Genomic DNA, 20,841 nt, shown 5'->3' with positions numbered 1-20,841 from the left:
CATGTGATATAACTGGGCTTGCTCTGAGTAGGAGGTTGAAATAAAGACCATCAGAGGGTTAAATTAAAATTACTCCATGATCTTCCCTGTTGCTTTTTCATGCACCTTTTCCAATTCTGTGCTATCTTCTTTGACATGGGGAGTGGGAAGGAAAGAGAATTAACAAAAACATTTAAGACCTCAGTGTCTCATGGTAAAGTTTTCCTCAGCTTCTTAATTTGTTCCCAGCGTTCTTCAATTGCTTTCTTCAACTGCTACGCTATCAATATTTCCTCAAAGCTGCCTTCTATAATCCTGGAATATTTTTCTTAAGTGGTGAGTCAGTTCTACTTTCCTATCAATTTATGAACATTTTTGTACTCATGAGACCCATTTTGTAGATAACGACAATGAGTTTCATCTGCCATATTTATCCCTCAGTCATTCAGCATTGTAAAAATTCTTCTCCAGTCCTTCACAATATAATCAGCAAACTGTCACCTCACTACTTACCATTCATTTTAGGCCAATTATTAATTCTGTCACGCAGTGCAGTCTCTGGAACAGATAACTGCATTATTTCCTCCATGAGGACTTTCTATCTTACATGAAGACAATTTAATTTCCAAAAGTTCTTGGTAAGAAATCAATTGTACTTGGATATCCAAGTGAATTCAAATACATCAATCAGGTCTTCCTTATCACGCGCTTGTTTGCTTATCCAAAGGGCTCCAAGGTTTTCTAACGTATGATCTTTCGTTACAAAAATATGTGACAACATAGCTATTGTATTTACTAATTCCACCTGAGAAAAAGGTTCTCTTAATCTGTCCATTTGAATAAAATCTTCTAGTATCATTCTTCCATTGTTGTTTAGTCACGCTGGTTTTCATTTGGACTTCTTGATATCTTACTTCTTAACTGAACAGTTTGCACCTGTGCCTCCAATAGAGCATCTTGGAATGATCTTCATGTGGTCTCCACAGTTTTAATTTTCACAGACTCTTTCCAGAGTTATTCTTTATCTTCTAAGATAACTCTACCTGTTTTCTTGTGTAATTGTTTCCTGCCCATGCAACCTCTCTACTATTATCTTTGTTATTGCTTCAGGACAGTGACCAATTTTCATTTTATGAACAGTCTCAATTACTGCCATGCAACTGTAAAAGCCAAATTGTTATAGCTAATAAATAAAATAACTAGTCAAGAGAATTTGTCACTAAAGCTGAAAATCTGCAAAAATACCAATTCAAACTTCTGCAAACAGTAGTCTAGTATTTAATATTAACTTCAGCCATTTTGCTCAGAGTAAAGTCTTCTGTGACCACTGTGTTTTTTCATTGGGTAAGATGAAAAAGCAACCCTAATGTCTCCAATAACAGAACACTTAAACTGCAGTGAGAACAAGGGTAATCAATTAATTTGTAATATTCACTTTATAAAAGGGATTTGTAACACACTATAATTTTAGACACAAGTACACACATTCTTTCTCCCTGCCTCCTCCACCTCCAGTAGTTTCTGGAAGACTTTGACTGCACAACAATGGTATCACTTTTGCAATCTCAGTGCAACAATTAACACTTAAATAAGATCCTTAGAAAAAACTATGAAATCTGCCTTATCTCTGTTTAACTAGCACAAATTCAAAGGTAAATACCAGAAAAGCAGGAGTCTGAAATATGGCTGAAGAGACATTCTTACCTCCATTTCTCTAGCTGTTTAGAGACTGATGACTCAGAATGCCATCTCACATTAGTGAAAGAAAGTCTCATCAACAGTGAAACAAGACTTCATAGACTGTGGTTACTAACCTCCTGACTGAAAAACACTTGAATCTTGTTTAAGCTATGGAATTTCTACCCAGTCAAGTATATTTAAAACCACTTGGGTTAGCATGGTCATAATTTCATAAAACAATATGGGGGGGGAGGAAGAAGAAAGAAGAACAGCAAAAAAATCCAACCCCAAGATAATTTGAAACAACATCATTCTTAATTACAGATAGAAGAGCAATGTCAAGTTATCCATAAATTATTAATCTGTTTTATTTTCAGAAGTGCAATAGTATGACAATGAATGCCCAATGTAAAAAAAAGAAAAAACAGCTTACAAAACTCTGACAATAACAGACTATAGAGGACATCCATTCAGTTTAACTTAAAAAGTCTTCTGCTAACTACATGAAGAGATTAAAGTACCAGCTTCCTACACTTAACATTTAAAAGCATTAATCAGTTGCCACAGTTATCAAAGTTAGATAAACCCCACTATGAGTTAAATGAATAAAAGCCTTGCATTTTTCATGAAACTTTTCCAATACTGTCTTCTAATGAAAAAAAAAGTTACAACAAATAAGAGTTGTGGTATGCCTAGATTACAAATATGTTTTCCTTACCATTTATTTCCACATTAAAGAAGGCTGAAACCCTTTCTTCCCCTGAAGAGCAGTACATGAATGCATTTCTCTTCTCACAAACCCTTCTGTTCCATCTCTGGTAATTACTCATCCTTTCTCTTTTTCCACCTACCACCTCACCCAAGTTTGCACCTAAATTTGCAAAGAATATTAAAAAAAACCCCCAAAACCCCAAATCAAAACAAACCAGATGTCTAAGATGATACTTTTTTGGCGTTACTTTTATTTTTTCCTGGGCCTCAAATGCCACCCTTGAAAACTGCAAGACTACATAACATAACTGGAGGGTAACACTGCCTTTTTGATTCAGAAACATGAAACTTGTGTGTCATTCTAAGAAACGAACAAAATCCCAAAGTTGAATAGAAACTACCAATTTAAAAAATTCTTACCTGGAAGACTTGACTTGTTCGATACTACCCCTTCAACCCGTTCCTCTTTCTCATCACAGGGATCCTCTTCATCAGACAGTACTAAGAAAGCCTCTTTTGGTAGACTTTCATTGCTTTCCTGCTTGGATGGTGAACCCAAACAATTGTCTATTTTCTCTTCTAAATCTGGGGCTGTGTCATCCACTGGAAGCAGAGAACTTTTAGAAAAACAGCTCAGATCATCTTCAGCAGGGGCTAGTTTTTCCAAAATTGGAATAATTTCATCTGTTTCCATAGAGTCAGTATTGTCCAAGATACTTTGACTTGGCTCATCTAATGTCTTCGGAACAGCGGTTTCTGAAAGACCTGCACTGCCCTCTTGTTTTTCCTGGTCAGCTTCCATACTGCTAGAGATGGCTGCTTCTCCAACAGCCTCTTCAACAGTAACTACTTCAGTCCTCTTTTCCCCACTAGGTGAACTGGAATTAACTGTTATATTATTTGTTTCTCCCTTTTCTTCAGAAGAGTCAGTAATATCATCGACTGATTTACTTTCAGCTTCCAATGGGATGTCACTCTTTCTTTGGTCCAAATGATCTTTTGTATTATTTTGTTCATGGAAGTTGTCTTTATTGCTACCAAGCACTCCATTTTCTGCCTCACAAGCTACTGCAGTATCAGTATCTTTATCTTGCTCAGGAGTAGTATTTTCTGGAGACAGCGTCAGAGGTTTGGATTCTATGTCACTGACTATGTTTCCTGCCCTACTTTCAGGGCTTTTGGCCTCGCTAATTTCATCAGAAGCTGTTCTTTCTTCTTCAGAGTTAACACACAAGTCAACTATGCCATTAACTTCCTTCTTGTCCTCCATACAGTCTGAATTGCTTAAAGGGGAATTTAAATCAGAATCTCCATTCTCATGTTTTCCATTTAACAGTTTCACTTCAGTTGTCTTCAACAGCTCCTCTTTAACCTTATAGACAGCTTCAAGTTGTTGTCGATCACTTACTCTCATTGTTTTTCGCGCTTTAAAGACTTTTTTCTGAGGTTCATCTGTGCCATCCATCTTGACCCTTAAAAAAAATTGTGAAGGTAAAAATTTATCATCATTATCTTAGTACTACTCCTGTAGCATTTAGCACATTTTAAAGTAACCAGTTTAACCGTATCAACAAAAACAAAGAAACAACTGTCAACACAATTATAACACTACCTGACCCCACAAAAAGTGAATACAAGTTTCTATACATGTTGCACAAATACCTGTATGCAAAGATCATAGAAATCACACATTAGGCAGCAGTAGTCTGACTAGACATTTTTGACTAGATGTCTCAGATACTGTACTAAGGCAAGAGTCAGCAGCCTTTCTTCTCATAAAATAGTAAAAACAAACGGATGGACCAGGAATATTTTTATCTTTCTAAAAATATGTAATTTCACGAGTTTCAAATAGAATTAACAACTGGGGTAAATGACAGGATTTTTATATCAAGTTACTTTAAAAAAAACTTCATTATATAGAAAGAATTTCTGAACGTTTCATTAAGATACTTTCTTTTGTACAGATAAAATACACTTACATCTTCCCTATCTATACAACAGTTAACTGAACTTGGGTTTTTAAAGCACTTTCATTCAACTTGCAATAATATTTTACTGAGACTATTTTTGGCCATAAAAACTACAGGTGTTGCAGCACCTTACAGAAAAATTTCCTCTTTCAAGGAAAATGGGTGGGTTTGCCCTCTATACAATTATATTCACTCCATTCACTCACACAAATATTAAGAAAAACAAGAACATTTATTAAAAAAAATTAAGAAAAATAATGATAGAAAATCTATTTTATCAAATCAATAAATGGAGATAAATTCAGCATTACCTAAGAATTTATAATGATTTTGTTGAAATACAAGAAAATCTTACTTAATTTGTTTCCATTAAACAAAGCAAATCCACAGGGATTTTTAAAATAGTTTTCCCCCACATGGTCTTGCTTTAGGGCCTAGTTTTAAAGGATCATATTGGCAATATTCAGAAGCAGAAAGCAGTTAAGGAAGTTGTTACACACTAAATGTAACTCAACAACTAAGATCATGATTCAGCTGATGCTAACCAATTTAGCTCTACTGAAGTTACAAACCATCATAAGTTACTCCTGTTTGGGATATAGCTTTTATTAAGTTTCTCAAAAACATGCAAAAATTAACTTAGGTAACAGTAGTTAAAAGACAGAGCAAGTAGAAAAAAAAAATCTGGCAGTTATCTCTATATGATTTTTTTCGGCCACAAGCACCTGATAGGCAATGTTTATAACACTGAAACAGCAGAATTATTAGACAAATGATGCATTTTAAGTATTTAGGATGATTCATTTTGCATCATCCCTCAATTCACTTTCATTCACAGAGCTGAGAAATTAATTATTAAACTGCATTTTGTCTTTTCAGGTGCAATATAAATTATTTTTAAAATTTTATTGATAAAAGAAAGCAGGACTATTGAGAACATTAGCTCAAATCGATGGCTTTGTGTAATCACAAGTTCAAGAGCGTTTGGACAACCCTCTCAGGCACATGGAGTGATTCTTGGGGTTGTCCCATGCAGGGCCAGGAGTTGGACTCAATCTCTGTGGTCCCTTCCAACTAAGGCTATTCTACAATTTTATGAACCAAGTCACAAAATTCAGAAAACAGATTCCACAGCCTTTAAATAACAATTTGGCTCCACCCCATTTTGCAACCAACCTTTCCTTCAAGTTTTATTTAGGTAGTCCTAAGAGTGCCCTTTAGCCTTCTCTTGAGCGATTAAAGATGTCAAGCTCTCTCAGCATCTCATTGCAGGTCAAACGCTTAAGCTCCTACCATTTTGGTCTGCTGGATTTTTCCTAGTTTACTTGGAACAGTTTGCTTATGAAGAAAATTACTTAACATTTACCCTGAACTGCAATATTCTACATTGTACAATAAGAATATATATTCTAAGGTACAATATGAATTCAACTACCAAGACAAACTCTAAACCCCACAATCATGACGTGCCATACTTTACAATCATAAGGTTTCTTTTACGCTTAGTTAACATGACCTGACAAAACCAGGGACAAAGCAGAAAGCAACTTTTTGCACTTCCTATTAACGCAACATTGAGCTTCCCTTCCACTTTATTACAGTTCTTTTCTGCAAGACAGTCTGGAATTTCTGTATTTGAGTTACTGATAGTACTTAAACAACACTTGGACACTCACATTCAGGAACAGATCACAGAATCACAGAATATGCTGAGGTGGAAGGGACCTACAGGGATCATCGAGTCCAACTCTTAGCCTCGCACAGAACCATCACACCATATGCCTGAAAGCATTGTCCAAATGCTTCTTGAACTCTGCCAGGCTTGGTGCTGGGACTGCTTCCCTGTTCCAATGCCCAACCACTCTCTGGGTGAAGAACCTTTTTCTAATCTCCAACCTAAATCTCTTGGCAAAATGTTGTATCAGCTCTACTTATAGACTCTCAATAATACCATTAAGATATACATTTTTGCCAGTCTTAACTAGATTTTCTGAACCAGATTGTCTATTACTGCATGGTCACTACTGGGAGCAAAACATAACATCTATAGAAACACTGATCTGAAACATCAGTTTACTTGTTCTTGGAAAATGTTCTCATCACATAGCCATTTTCAGTCAGATGAAATATGAAATCCAGGTGAGCTGTTAATGCCTTTCCAGAGCTGCCTGCATGCTAAATACAGTTTCTTCATCTTTCTTCAGAAGAGAACATATTTAACACAGGAATTCTAGACCTGAAGTTACAGAATGCATGTAAAAACCTCTAGTGTTTCTGAAGTGCGCGTGCAGTTTTTGAAAGCACATCCCTTCCGTCTTCCCAAAAACTCAGCATGTAAGGCACATTTTTTCACATCATTATAAAAGCATATGTCACGTTATCATGCAATAGAATACTGACAGTCATACTCATGTTCCAGGCATATAATCCTCTACAACCAACATGTATGCTGTTACAGATTTTTGTCTTGTAGAGCCAATTTGGAAAGAAAAACAGAAAATGCCAGGTTTGGCTAGCCTTGAATAATTCCAAGGCTCCTAACAGGTGACTCATGAATGAGAGTCTACTGTTAGTATAGTACGAGAATATAGGGCCTTTGCATCAAAATTACAACAGACAAATAGTTTAATCTCCCAGACTACAATGCTTCCTTTTACAGGCATTACAAGAATTTACAAAACATACCACAGTATTCATATTCTTACTTTTCCTATCACCAAAAGATATACTAACAGATTAATATAACATTTACAAACAACTTAAAATCAGATTTATAAGTGCATCACTTTGTAATCAAAAATATAACTTAAAAGAAAGCAATATTTTCTGTTCTAATTTTCTTAACTACCTAAGCAGTTTTCCACTCGTATTTTTAACATAAGAGTAAATACAGAGAAAATGAAAGACACTTAATTTTAAATTTACCAAGAATAGCAGTCTTAAAAAAATCAAACATCAGAATACCTTCATATTGATGCATCCTTACTTTTTTCTTAAAAAATACTGAAAAAACCAGCTAAATTTCTAATATGTTTAAAAATTACGTTTATTTTTTATCTTAGGACATTATTCAAAATCTAGTTAAAAATAAAGCTCTTATACAGTTGTAGAAAGAACCTGCAAGAAAAACAGGCTTCTCAAAATTCCATTGTTAGATGGTTATTTGAGTAACTCATGCATATTTTCAGCTCAATCCCACAATCTTTTGCAACTAAAGAGCATTCAATAAAAGCTACTAAAAAATATTCAATAAAAGCTACCCTCAGTGACAAAATTACAAGCACAGATGAGACGAACTAGCGTTTAGTGCTCATCTTTTAACAGCGAAATATCACGTAGCACAGCAGAGCAGCCTTGAAGCGTTTCCAGCCATACCCACAAGGGAGCACAGTGCAGCCAAGGAACAGATCTCATGTGAGAGCTGAGTAAAAGAAACAAATCAATCGGTAACCAGTCCAGATAGGTTTGGTCACACCTGTGCGAGCCAATCAGGCGCCATCTGATAAACACTGCCTTCCAGCCTCTCAAAGGGGCGAGGAGGCAGCCCTTCAGAGAGCAATGCCAGGGCAAAGCTACCTTGCAGAAATAAAACATTTAAAATTACTAGTGTTCTAAATGAATGTATTTTGGTAGTCTCCCTTAATACTTAACATTAACAAACTTAAGCTACTTTTGCTCATCTGATGCTTGGGTGTTTTCTCTTTATTTACTCATCATGTGACCAAGTCACAAGGAGGAAATGAGTGGCCCAGGTACCAAGCCAATGGAGGGGCATGTTTTATTTCATTTAAAGGCATTTGTACAGAACAGCACAAAATGATTCCTGCATGTAGAGCTACACGTGAAACCTGTAAATAAGGTGGTAGGTTTTGGGCTGAATTTTTTGTTATGATTTTTCAAACTCAATACTCAGTTTTGGAGTATCAACATGCACATATTTTCTATATTTTTTTTTTTTTTTTGTTTAGATATGAAAATTCCCTTTTTCATTTTAGGCTTGAAAGTCATATATGCTTCAGCATGTGAGACACAAACAGCATTAGGCACCTCCCTCCAATACTTGAAAATTTCTTTCTCATGATGAAATGTGTGCTACATGGCACAAAATGCTACATGGCTGCCAGTGCAGCTAGGAATATGGGGAGGTCTCTTCTCTAAGCCAATTAAAAAGTTTTCCCTCTATTTCCTTATTTTTTACATTATTATTATTCTGCAGAGAGAGTGCAGCTCTAAAGTAACAAAGGAAGGTATTAGATGCTCTGGATCAGCCTATGATCATGTGCTCAGGTAAGCAGCCCATGAGCTGCTCTAAACGTTAAGCCAATCAGCAAGGAGCTGCCTGAATTCTGCCTAGTAACAGGCAGCAGACAAAAAGAAGGTCATGGAAACACGGGGGGTGGGAGAAGCTGCAATCTAAACAATAGTGCACAATGGGGTTTGCATAATATCATGGGTCTAGAACAGCACAGGTACAGGGTTCCTGGGGGGCTTGCAGAGCTGGCCAAAAGCACGGCAACCATAAAATGTTTGCCAAAGCACAAGAACTCCATGGATGAAGGAAAGTTCACTGATCATGAACATCAGTGCTCAAATGCGCAAATCTACTTAAAATCTACTTAAGATACGGCATAGCCAAATCAAGGAAAGTGAGGCAGCAAATGGTCATGAGTATTTTGTTCTAGGTGGAGAGCCCCAGAGAATGAAAGTGGTGAATAGAACCTACCTTTTAAGTTATGGTTCATAAAAAGCAGTTTTCGGTTGAATTCCTCCACGCCGTTGATATAAGTTTTCAGAAATTTAAAAATTATTTTCAAAGAAAAAAAATACTGTTTGTGACCTATTCCTACAGAACATGTGCTGAAATAACATGCCAATAATTTGTTTTCCTACCACTAATACAAGTCAACTGATCTAACTGAACGGAAGACAAACCACCAGCCTAATGATCTCCATTTACAACTATGCCTTTGCTTTTAAACGTAATAAAGAAAGCAGAGGCCATGATTATCATATGTGCAGATAATATTTCTTCTAGCACACCACAGGTGATTTGAGTTTTCCTCCCTTTTAGGCTACAGTTAGTGTTGGCTGAAAGTGAAAGAAGGATGTACAGTTATCTAAGAAAAAATTACGTCGCCATCCTGTCCTATTTCACCTAGCTGCACGGGCAGCAAGACCAGGTGAACGGCAATTAAGCAGCCCTCTAGCTAATCTGTCCCCCCCTCCAGAGGTGCGGGGCGCGGGCGGCGCGTTCCCCTGCGGCGCAGCCCTGCAGTGCCGCCGCCGCTCCCCAGGGGGCGCCGCCACACCCCGTCGGCCGCGGCACCGCGGGGGGACGGCCGCCAGCCCCGCCTCCCATTGGCTGAACGGAGCCGCCGCGCCGCAGCCAATCAGGCGGGAGCTCCTTAAGTTCTACCTAGCAACAAGCCCCCACGCGGCGGGCGTCGCGCGCGGGCACGGCCGCGGGGACGCGCGTTAAGAGAACGGGATTTTCCAAACGGCCTGATGGAAAGTTAAGGGCTTTCCGTGACACCTGGAGCCGCGCAACAGCGCTGACCCAGGCGTGCGAGGCACACGGTGCACAGACGTAATAAAGAAGAGGTGTTTAATGCGCAGGAGCATTTTTAGGCGGTTTTAAGATCACTAAATTCTGTGATGTTGACTGTTGAATCAAAAAAACTGCCAAGATCCAACCTGGGTTTAAGTACGGCAGCTGGAAAGCTTTCTTTTCTTCAGATGCCATGCAGCACTTGTGCTTTTCTAGTATCCCAGCAGAAAATTGGTGTTTTGAGACAAGTGCAGTATGACCTTCTGCCTTGAAAGCAGAGGCCGTTCTTCCCCACCCTCGCAAACTGCCTTCTGAAGTTCAGCAAAACACTTAAGTACGTGTGTGTATCTACGGCTAAGAAAAACACCCAAATCTATGGGTTAAAGGCTTCTAAAACCAGAGTAAACTCGAGGTACAGTTTCAAACAGGTTAGTCTTGTGTACTGTATGTGATGGACAACTTCATGTACAAACTTGAACTACATTCTTGTCACTGTGGCATCACTGTGAATTAAGCAGTTGTCTTGTGTCTCCTCTACCTCAAGAGAATACTACTGCCTTTGACATTGGCTTGTGAACCTGTTTCTCAAACCAAATTATTAACTGTAGAGCTTTTTTCCCCATGAGGCTGCAGTGCCTTGTGGGAAAACCAGATTCCTTTTGGGGGAAAAAAAATGACTGTCAGGCCCATTTACACAGCTAAGATATTTCATCTGCTGATGGTTTTGCAGAATTGTCCTTACGTGTTCATCAGGTTATGCCTTGATAACTATTACGTGTAAAACACATACTTTGGGGAACATGGAAGAATGGAAAACGTGGAGAGTCTTTCCTGGACAACTTTTACAAGCAATTCAAGTGCCTTAGAAACACCTATTCTTTAGCACCGGGACCTTAAGCTGATTCTTCAAGGAGAGTTTTGTCTTTTTCCGTAAACTAAATGTTAACAGCTGTTTAGATTATTAAACTAATAAAACTGCTTGTCTGGAACTCAGCAACAGGGCTGTGATAATGTGTTCTCTTACTTCCCACAAGTGTTAGAGACTTCAACTTTTTATCAACAAGTCAAAACATTAGCTTTCAATTCAACTGTGAGATCTCCAGACACTAAACAAGTACTGCTGTTTGAAATAGCAATAACAGCAAAATTCAGCTTTCTTATAGACTGATTTTTTTCAGCACAAGCTTAAACACTAAGTATGTTTCTTTCCATAGAAAAAAAAGGATTTACTGAATATCTATGAAGTTAATTAGTGCATTTAAGATACATTTGTGGAGTACTATTATACACAGTTTCAGTGTTACACTGCAGTTCCAGCTTTGGCATAGGATTAACAGTCACTGTTATCCTTAAATAGGAATAGGACCTAAAAATTCCATAAAAGTGGACACTAACTGCCAGAACACATCTACAATTAAAAACTTACCCAACTTCTGATATTCCAAACATAAGACCTGAACAACTTGAATTGTTCATGCACACGAAGACCAAAAAATACAAGAAACTCTGTGAAACACAAATCTCGAAAAAACCAAGGCAAGATGTTCTGTTCATGCTTAGGCTTTTCCAGGCATTATAAAATACAGTATTTTTTCCTTTTATAAGGAAATAATTTATAGTTTATAAATTCAAAATTTATAATTTCAAGTGAAAATTCAACAGGCTACAGCTTTGAGAAGGTATCACTAACGTATACAGATCTGCATCCTTTTGAGGCAGATTTCTTTATACGCCTTCTGTTAGATAAAATGCAGGATTATTGTAATGAAAAAAATTTATATATTTACCGCAATAGTCCATGTTTTCTAGACTAGTTCCTGTATCACTTATACAACTAGCTGCAGCAGTGTAACCTTGGTTTTCCAACACTGGCAACTTGGTGACATTGCAATTCAGAGGTGAGCTGCCTGATGCTGACAGTGGTCCCCTGAGGTCACTTCTCAAATGCCAGGAGAAAGAGAAGTGAGAACTCACAACAAAAAAAGGCGATGCTGTATTAAAACGTTACTGTTTGGCACGCATACAAGCGCCTTTTATGAATTCTTGTTTTTTGCACATTACATTTTCTCAGTAACAATATAGAAAGTTTAAAATGGAACAAAACCAGCAGTTGGGAGTTGGCTGTGGGAAGAGTTATCAGTACTTCCCCCGGGGAAGGCACGGTTCCTCAGGAGGGGCTCTGCACCTGCTGCCTCACCTGCACCCAGACCTGCCCAGCACAAGCGCAGCACCCGGGGCTGGAGGGGGCACATCATTTCATAAACTCATCCAACTGAAGCCTGATGGGGACTCTCAGATTTTGGGGAGCAGGGAAGCTATTTGGCCATTACCCACCTGAAAGGATGGGTTTTCTTTCAGTGGGTGCCTGAGGGAGGCCAGGACACCGCCCCAGCAGCCATCTTATTCCCACACCAGCTGCCTTCCCGATGGCGGAGACTGCCGGAGATTTGCATACCCGCTCGGGATTGGCTGCGGGAGAGCTGTTTTCCATAAACCAAATCTGCCCGGCAACAGGCTAAAAATAGCCGGGGCTGCTGCCGGGAGCGGGAGCAGCTCGGCCCACACGAGGGGCCAAGACACGCACAGCCTTCCTGTCGTGGCAGTATGGGCGGGCACGGCACACTGCACTTCCTCAGGGATTTTTTTTTTTTAATTTTTCAGTGGTTTTTTTTTTTTTTAAATGGCAAAAATAATTTCTGAAGTAATTCTCTCTTCAAATCAAAACATTAACTATTATAATTTGCACATTGTCTTCTTTCTCACTTTCATTTCTAAGCAAGCAGGAACAGAAGCCATCTTTCTTACTCTGTTTAATACCCCATGTCAGTTTGGTGAGATGAGAGTGGGGTGATCCACAACATCTGCAACAGATATCACCTAATCCTCACTACATATAGACTGTTACAGAGGCTGCTTCTTGGCTCCAGAGTTACCCTTCGGTACCTCACACCTCACCAGAGACACCCCCCCCATACAATTCCTCTACTGAAACTAAACACGTGGGATTTCGAAAGGCGAGCACCATGAACCAAGAAAAAAAATTCCGTAAGTACGTAAGGCATCTTGAGACTAAAAATTAAAACACAAAATTAAAGCACAAAATTTCAAAGTTATTATGTAAATACATGTTCTGTGATAACTCCACTTCTGTGATTTACATGTAGAGTATTTTAACATTTAAGCCTACAAAACAGGTATCATTTACAGAAGTTTAATTTTCAGTAGTACTGAACTGACAGCATAAACTCTTCTGACTGCAGCAGAAGCAAGTAAAGAGATTTCCACACTTTTCACCACATCCACTCCCAGGTTTCTGTTTCATGGAACTGTGTTATAAAGGCAGGTGAAAGCTAACACTATAAGATGAATTGAGCACCCAGTGCACACAGGACATGTACAGACACCTAATACAGGTCTTCAGCATCCTGGAAAGTGCCATCTGAAGTGTAAACTGTATATAAGCACCTTTGGTATGAAAAAATGCATTTTCTACAAGGCTGTCAAAAATTGACTAAGAAGAGAAGGAAGAAAAGTGGCCAAAGAAGATGGCCAGTGACCACTGATGAGACTTGATATCTTTTGAATGACTCAAGAAAAAAAATCACAAAAATTAACCAGAAATCTTAACAGGAAAGTTAAAGTGAAGTCAACCAAATATTTGTATATAATAAAGCTTCAAAATAAAATTAGAAAACCCACCACCAAACAAACCAAAACCCACGAAAGAGTTTCTTCTAAAAGCTAGTTTACCCAAACTTTATTACCTGTACCTAGTGTTACGATTATTTGTCACACGTATTCTTCATGAAAGATAGCTTACTCCATAGATGTTGGCTTGCTACCTAACAAATTTTACTAGCAACTGTGCCATGTACCACAAGACATTTATTCATTAATCAGAGCCTAAATATCTTCCAAAAGCAACTAATGGTGTGGAATAATGGGAACTGAAAAAAACCCTGTCAACCTAATATTCTATTTATTACTACATAGGAAAAAAAAAAATCATGTTTTCAGTGCTGGTAAATCACTGCATTAATATGCTAAGGACCCTAGACAATGAAGGTAATCCATGTTTTTACAATGATAAACAGTCACTCTAATAAAATTCCAAGGCAGTCAATTTCTTACTATGTCAAGTATTCAATAATAGAGTAAGATTTATTTACCCTAGTAGAAGAGTACAGTGACAGATCAAATTCTCTTGAGTCAATGGGTGGACAGTTATTTTTCTGTATTTGCTGTTAGGCAAAGATTTGTCACATCTCAAACTTGTAAAGACTTGTAAGAAAAATTACTCATAGTGTCACCCAAATTGCAATTGAAACGCTTCATAGTCAAACACTAAGCAACCATAGCAGAGATGATTCTTCAACTTATTCGTGATTAGAACAAGCTCTGCAGACACAGATATCCAGACTTAATTCTTTGCTAAGCTGCCTAAGGAACAGGAAGCAGTAAGCGCACAAAGCCAAGATGATTTCTTTATAGAGTTCTAATCATGGAAATAAATGAATAAAACTAGTAGGAATAAATTTTGAAATTATGTTACACTAGTTTAAGTGGCAAAGTTTTACTGATCTGCATCAGCAACACCTTAAGCAGCAAAGCACGATATGCCCTGTTAATTTCTGAGGTGCTGACCTACACCTAAGGCTAATGTACTTGTGAACTCATATACTCTGAGAAACAAAAATATTGGAACAAAAGCAAAGGAGGATGACAGTAATGTCCTGAAAGTAATTGCTCAGTTGATGGGAAAATCCTTTTGTACTTGGCTCTTTAAAAGAATAAAAAATTTACTCTTCCTATCAATGTTTTTGAATGAACATAATAACAAGGACTGCATTTGGCAACAGTCCTGTGCCATTTCTTGATATGCAAATATCTTCTATTTGGCATGTAATAGAAGCCTAAGATGAACAAAATATTCTCAGTTGTTTTTTTTACCATGGAGGGGTGGGGGTAAAATTTGGCTGTTATCAGTTGGTGGGTAAAGAAGTATAAATAGGAAGAACTTCCATGTCAATACAAGACACACTTTCTTTTTTTTTTAAAAAAACCCACAATGATTCTTTGGAACAGCTGCACCAAGGATGTGTGAAAATCCCCATCTTTGGAGGCTTTCAAGGTACAATTAGACAGGGTGCTAGATAATCTCTTTTTCCCAAGGAAGGTCGGACCACGTGATCTTTTGGGGCCCTTTCCAATCTGGGCTATTCTCCCAACTTAGCTGCACAGCTGATTTAACTACCAGAAGATCAGTATTACCTGTCAGATATTAAAAACCCCTCTAAAATGGGACTTTTGAAGGTGGTCAGATGACTAGTCCACCAGTCTTCTGAAGGACTGTTACATCTTCAGCAAGAAAGCAGCAATTGCAGAGTTGAGAAGGTACCTTTCAAGTTAAACAGTCTTCTACCAATAAGCTCAGTCATTAAAAACCAAAAAAATCCCCTCCTCTTTGAATAAGTTATTTGCATAGACACACACAAAAAATATATTTTATGTACTTTATATATTTTGTATTTATATAGATATATATGGTTGGGGAAAATGTCATCAGCTGGCTTACAATTAGAAAAGTCTAAAATGGTAATTAGGTTGTGAACTTAAGGATCTAGTTTTATTTGCATAGGGTTTTACATATAATTGTATATGGAAGCTGAATAATATATGCAAACAGTAGATGATCATCAGACTGAAATAAGCAGAAGTGAACTTATCTTTAGGCAACTTCCTCCCAGAAAAAAAAATTCATCTTGTTTGCTATCCTTGGTCAGATATGCAAAAAATTGATACAGCTGAAATAAGAAATTAAGTTTCAGAAGCAGAGTCTAATTCATATAAGGTACAGACTTCTATCAGACCTAAGATATGAATTCCAAGCACCTCACTTCCCTTTCTTTGGTCAACTAATAAAATTAGTACTTCACTTGGCATTTTTAATTCACTTTTTGTCTGTTCACTGTTCTGACATGGCAGTAAATACTGCTGATGAAATATAGAGGAATATACTTCAAGAAACTTCAAGGACTATTGAGTTTGACAGGATCTTAGAAAAGTATTTTCAATTTTTATTTAGGAATACCCTTTGTAACAATGTAGACAAACAGGATGTAAAATAAACACTACTATGAATGTCTTTGTTTTAAAGGCAAGGTACATTGCAAGGCTTTAAGATCCCATTCTAGAAGGGGAAGGTTATTTTCAGGAGTCCAAACTAGGGGACACTGAGCAACTAACAGACTTTAAAGTACCCATCAAAAATGTAACACTCTTTTGGGTGAAAACATCAGGATAAACCGGAACTGCAACACATTTTTTGAATCAGATCCTCACCCCTATCAAACTTGTTGATTAAAATGAGTACTCTTAAAATTTCCACAAATTTAGACCGTGTTTTCATACATAGGTTTCACCCTTCACATCCCATTTTCCACCTGCAAAATTTCATTTCAGAAGAATGATCAAAACAGTTCACAACTTGCATAAGTAAGAAGTTAGATTACAGAATACGATGCAACAAGAAAAAATACTGAAAGCAATTTTTATTGTTCAAATATAATGAAATCTCTTTTTCTCCCAGTTCTGCTACTGCAGCCTATGCACAACTAATCCAGTATAATCCTGCATCAAATTGTGAAGACAAGTCAAGGAACAGGAAAGCTGGAGCTTATTGCTGCTTTAGTACAAAACGCAAGACCAAAATATTTAGTAAAAAGTGTTGTTTATCACTAGGAAAACATCAATTTGCAAAATAAGTTTTATTGCCAGGTTTTTGTTTTCCATCCTTGACGAAGGTAGTTTGAAGGTTCACCAGAATGAGGAAGAAATCATTATAAAATTACATGAGGAGAACTAGGTTCTTTCGATATCCTGCTTCACAGACTCACTTTACAGCAGCAATGCTGCTGTAAACACTCACTGTATTCATCTGTGGCCACCAGAGACTACCACAGTTGCTAAGCAACATCTTAGTTTCATCTCTATTTTGATATTTGCCATTTCAGAATATTCATTGGAACCTTACATTCTTTGAATAACCCCGTCTCATTCCACCATTTAAGACACTGGTTGCATAACATCAGATACCTCATGAAAAAAATTAGCTTTTCATAGTGGTTTTATGAAATGTAATCAACTAGATTTTTCAGGGACCACTGAGTGGTTTTATTGTATATGTAGGAATCTGCCTATACAATTCCATTTTGGTGATTCTCTCTCATTGACTTTTTTCCCACCCCAAGTCTGCACATTGAGCCAAAAATCACAACGTAGCAAAATATGTGGGGGATTAAAAAAAAAGAAAGAAAAAGAGGGGGAAAGCCTCTTTTTTTTCCTATGCTTTTCTATATGTCTATGTGTAGATAAAATACCTAAGAATATTTGCATGCAGCAAGAAACAGTCACCATAGTGCTAAAGAAACCCCACTCAGTTTCAGAAATTCTTTTGCCTTTTCTGATTTCTAGTTTCTCCACTTAAGAAAGAGCGGGAAATAGAGAATTCCATGGTAAAAACAATATTAAAAAATTCAAACCACAGAGCAGTCACCGTGTTTATCTAGATTTATGGTACTATGGATTAGAATTTTACTCTCATAAATGAGACTGAAGTCTCTCAATGAAAGAGTGTGACACGTGAGCCCATACACGTTCACCAATCTTACAAAAAAAATGACCAATATAAATGACCTTTGGTGACTCTACCAATATACAGACATCAAGCAGCAGATTCCACAGTGTCAGGAAAAGAACACAGATTGCAAAAATCCATGCAGTCAACATATTTCTGTGGATAACATTGCTATGAGGTTACTGCTCCTTGAGAGACTGCCCCCCAAGACTGTCATCTAATCCAAAGAGGGTTTCCTATTGAACAGTATCTTACAGGACAGCATCCTATGCCCCACATAGTTACTCTGCACCCTTTGCATACAGTAATATAGTCAATAGTTCAGTCAGTGTTCATACAGAGTCCCGTTCTCATAAACTCTCTCCTGTCCTTATTAAGCAGCATTTAAGCATTAAGAAGTACTCCTGATTGTCTTGTTGTAAGAGTTCTGTTACTTGAACTATATACTGTGACATTTCCCTTTGGGTTGCGTAAGGACTGAGGAAAAAAGAGAGGATGAAATGCTAATAATTAGGTGTAGGCTCTCATGAGGAGAACTGAGAATAGCTATGTTTCTATGAAACACTAAATATTTGTAATCATGCATGCACTTCAGCTAACAGCTCTTCAAATCACAGCCCTAAAATGACCAGAGGAAATAAAAACAAGTGCCTAGTTAACCATTTGAAATAGAAGATGACAAACCTGACTAATATTACATAGATGTGTCAGACATGAAGTAAAAAAAAAAAAAGTAATCCAGCTATTGTACTTTCTCATCTAGCAATATGAATCTTAATAAAAAGGAGTCAATTAGGAAGTGTTTTATCACTTTAGCTGTTATGCAACTGCATCTGGTTTTTGTGTTGTGGGATGACCAAATGCTGTATCTGTAGCAAAACTCTAGTACTAGGAGTCTGAAATATTTTCTGTGAATTACACCTTACTGTTAATATTACAAAGGAACGTGGACTTCTAAACCTAAGAAACTGAAATTAAAATCTGTAATCTGAAGGCATCTCTTCTCCACGACTATGAAAGAATCCATCCTTGTGTTTCCTCAATTTCTTAAGAGTAAGGTCCCTTAAGCAGAAAAAAGTTGTATGCAAAACGTCCTCTTGACCACATTAGACAGCAGGTTCTCTCAGGCTAGGTTTCTTAGAGGATATAAATGCAAAATAAAAAGGAAGACTGCAGAGATGTTCCACTTGTTTAATAAAGACTCCTTTTAGACTAAGAAGCTACAGGCCTCAAAAGAAATCAATTTGCACTTCCAGAAGTATTTCTTACATTTGGTTACTAATGACCCAAATGAGGCTTGCAATTACGCAGGATGCACAAGAAACACTCTGGAAGGCTTCCCTGGCTTTAAACTTCACATCTAGGATGACAGGTTTTAATTTTTTTTTTCCTGATTAATGCTTTTCAAAGACAGCCATGAGTCCCAGTTTGCAGTTATTTAACACCATCAACTATGCATGGGTGCTGGCAGTGAACATGTGGACAGAAGTAGTCAGCCAGCAATGTTTTGTTGATGCTGACTGGTGAGATCATACATATTAGCCTAGTGAGCCAAGGAAATAGATCTAGATACATGATCTGCCTAGGACATGTGCCACCTTCTGCTCAGAAAGACCTGGGTCTAGAGCCACCTCCAAAGCCAATGTTGCATTCCTAAGTGGAAAGAAGTGAACAAAAAAGCAAAACACATTTCTTCCAGTAATGAGGTCATTGTATTTTCAAAAATAAAGAATACATTACAAATTCATGAAACATTAATAGTCTGCGTAAAACATTGAACTAGCACTCACAGTAGTATACAATATCAAAATAAGAAGCTGCAAGTTAACTATTTGTCAATGATTCTCCCAGAACAGCCCATAAAAAGTTTTTGAGCCTGGTACTAAAAAACAATGGCCAGGCTATAGTGATACTGCCAGCACTTTCATGAGTGGCTAATACTTCATCTGTAAAAGACTTGTCTAAACTGCTCCATGAAAAGCTCAAAGTAGCTCTACAAAAAAACATCCTTAATTTTACCATCTTGGGAGGAAGCAGATGATGAAGCAACTATCCAGTAACACCATTGTCACAAACACAGAAGTACATCAAGAATTTGTACAGTTATTTTAGACTGCCTGACTTCCCAAATTCCTTAAAAAAAATCATATGAAGAAAAATGCATCTGCACAGTCACTCAGTGACCACTGACAAGAAACTTCATTTTTCTTGTCTAGAAAGTTTCCCAAATGTCACCCAGAGTTACAGATGCCAGAAGCAGACAGTATGAATTACACTTGGGAATGCCTCCACTGACAAAAGGTTTAAAAAACTCAAAGGAAAGCATCTTAAATTTTGATGATTTAAGGTTATCTGTAATAAGTCAACCTCCAGAAAGGTTCTGCCCAGAAACCTTCAACATTAAAAGGAATGCTCCTTCACAGGCTGACTTCTACCTAATGAACCATCAAGCCAAAATGCTTGCTTGCGTGCTTCCTGGAAAGGACGGACTGCAGTTTCTCCTTATGCCAAAAATCAAAGGCTAAATTTCTCTTTGAAAGAGTGAAGACATCAATAGATATTCTCTCTTCATGTTCTGGCACATAACATAGCTGAGCTCTTTCTTGATAGTTTTTCAGAACTACAGACTCTCCCGATTAATCTGTATGTATGACCACCTTTCCCCAAGTTTGCATTTGTGATCATAAAACGATCTTATTTATATACCCAAAAGGTGATTATGACCAGGTCATATTCATTTGTTACCACAGGACCTTTCTTGGGGAAGAACTTCTCTAAATAATAGAACACTGAGGAAAGGGTAGCAGAAGCTACTGAACTGGTTAACCTTCTGAAAATCCATTTTCTCTGGAAGCTGTTAGTAGCTTCTTTAAAATCTTGTACAGTTCCAGAGAAAACTATCTGCACAAGAAAGTACTGATCCTTGAAGGGACATTAAAAAAAGCACCTATTTGTTTTGAGAGGACAACTGCATTTTTTTTCAACAATCAACAAATCCTTAGAATTTCCATCTTGTTTTCAAAGTGCACAATTGACAGAGAAGGCTGCTGCTCACAGTGTGATGGCCTTCCCAAATGATGTGGAAGCTCCAGCAGTATCACAGCAATCCTTCAACATGTGAAAAAAAAAATCCTATCATCAGTTTTGAGACTACTACATATGCTGCATCTGAACAGAACAGTTAATTACCACAGCTGCTTGGAAAGAGAAGTATCTTTTTCATTTGACTATAACTAGCATACTGATCACCAAAGTACTTTCCACTTACTCTAGGGAAATGTAGCAGCAAACAGGTAGTAATAAGTCGGGGATAT

At 37.5% G+C, this 20,841-nt stretch overlaps 1 protein-coding gene across 9 annotated transcripts in view; it reads right to left on the bottom strand.

Annotated features, from left to right (window-relative positions):
* The window catches only part of ATF7IP (activating transcription factor 7 interacting protein), an 87,522-nt gene that overhangs the window by 45,493 nt on the left and 21,188 nt on the right, over positions 1-20,841 (bottom strand). For 4 of the 9 annotated variants that reach the window (XM_032687542.1, XM_032687546.1, XM_032687547.1 and 1 more), the window contains exons 1-2: positions 9,067-9,622; positions 2,791-3,842 (exon numbers count right to left, since the gene is read on the bottom strand). In XM_032687542.1, coding sequence (XP_032543433.1) covers positions 2,791-3,835 — 1,045 coding nt within the window. In that variant the 5' untranslated portion in view covers positions 3,836-3,842; positions 9,067-9,622. Of the gene's footprint in view, positions 1-2,790; positions 3,843-9,066; positions 9,623-20,841 lie in introns of those variants that run through there. The other 5 variants (XM_032687544.1, XM_032687543.1, XM_032687545.1 and 2 more) reach the window with 2 other exon arrangements.

The sequence above is a fragment of the Chiroxiphia lanceolata genome, chromosome 5 (assembly GCF_009829145.1).
Source record: "Chiroxiphia lanceolata isolate bChiLan1 chromosome 5, bChiLan1.pri, whole genome shotgun sequence".
In the NCBI taxonomy this organism is placed as follows: Eukaryota; Metazoa; Chordata; class Aves; order Passeriformes; family Pipridae; genus Chiroxiphia; species Chiroxiphia lanceolata.
The sequence above is the reverse complement of the archived record's forward strand: the minus strand, read 5'-3'. Positions and strand labels throughout refer to the sequence as shown.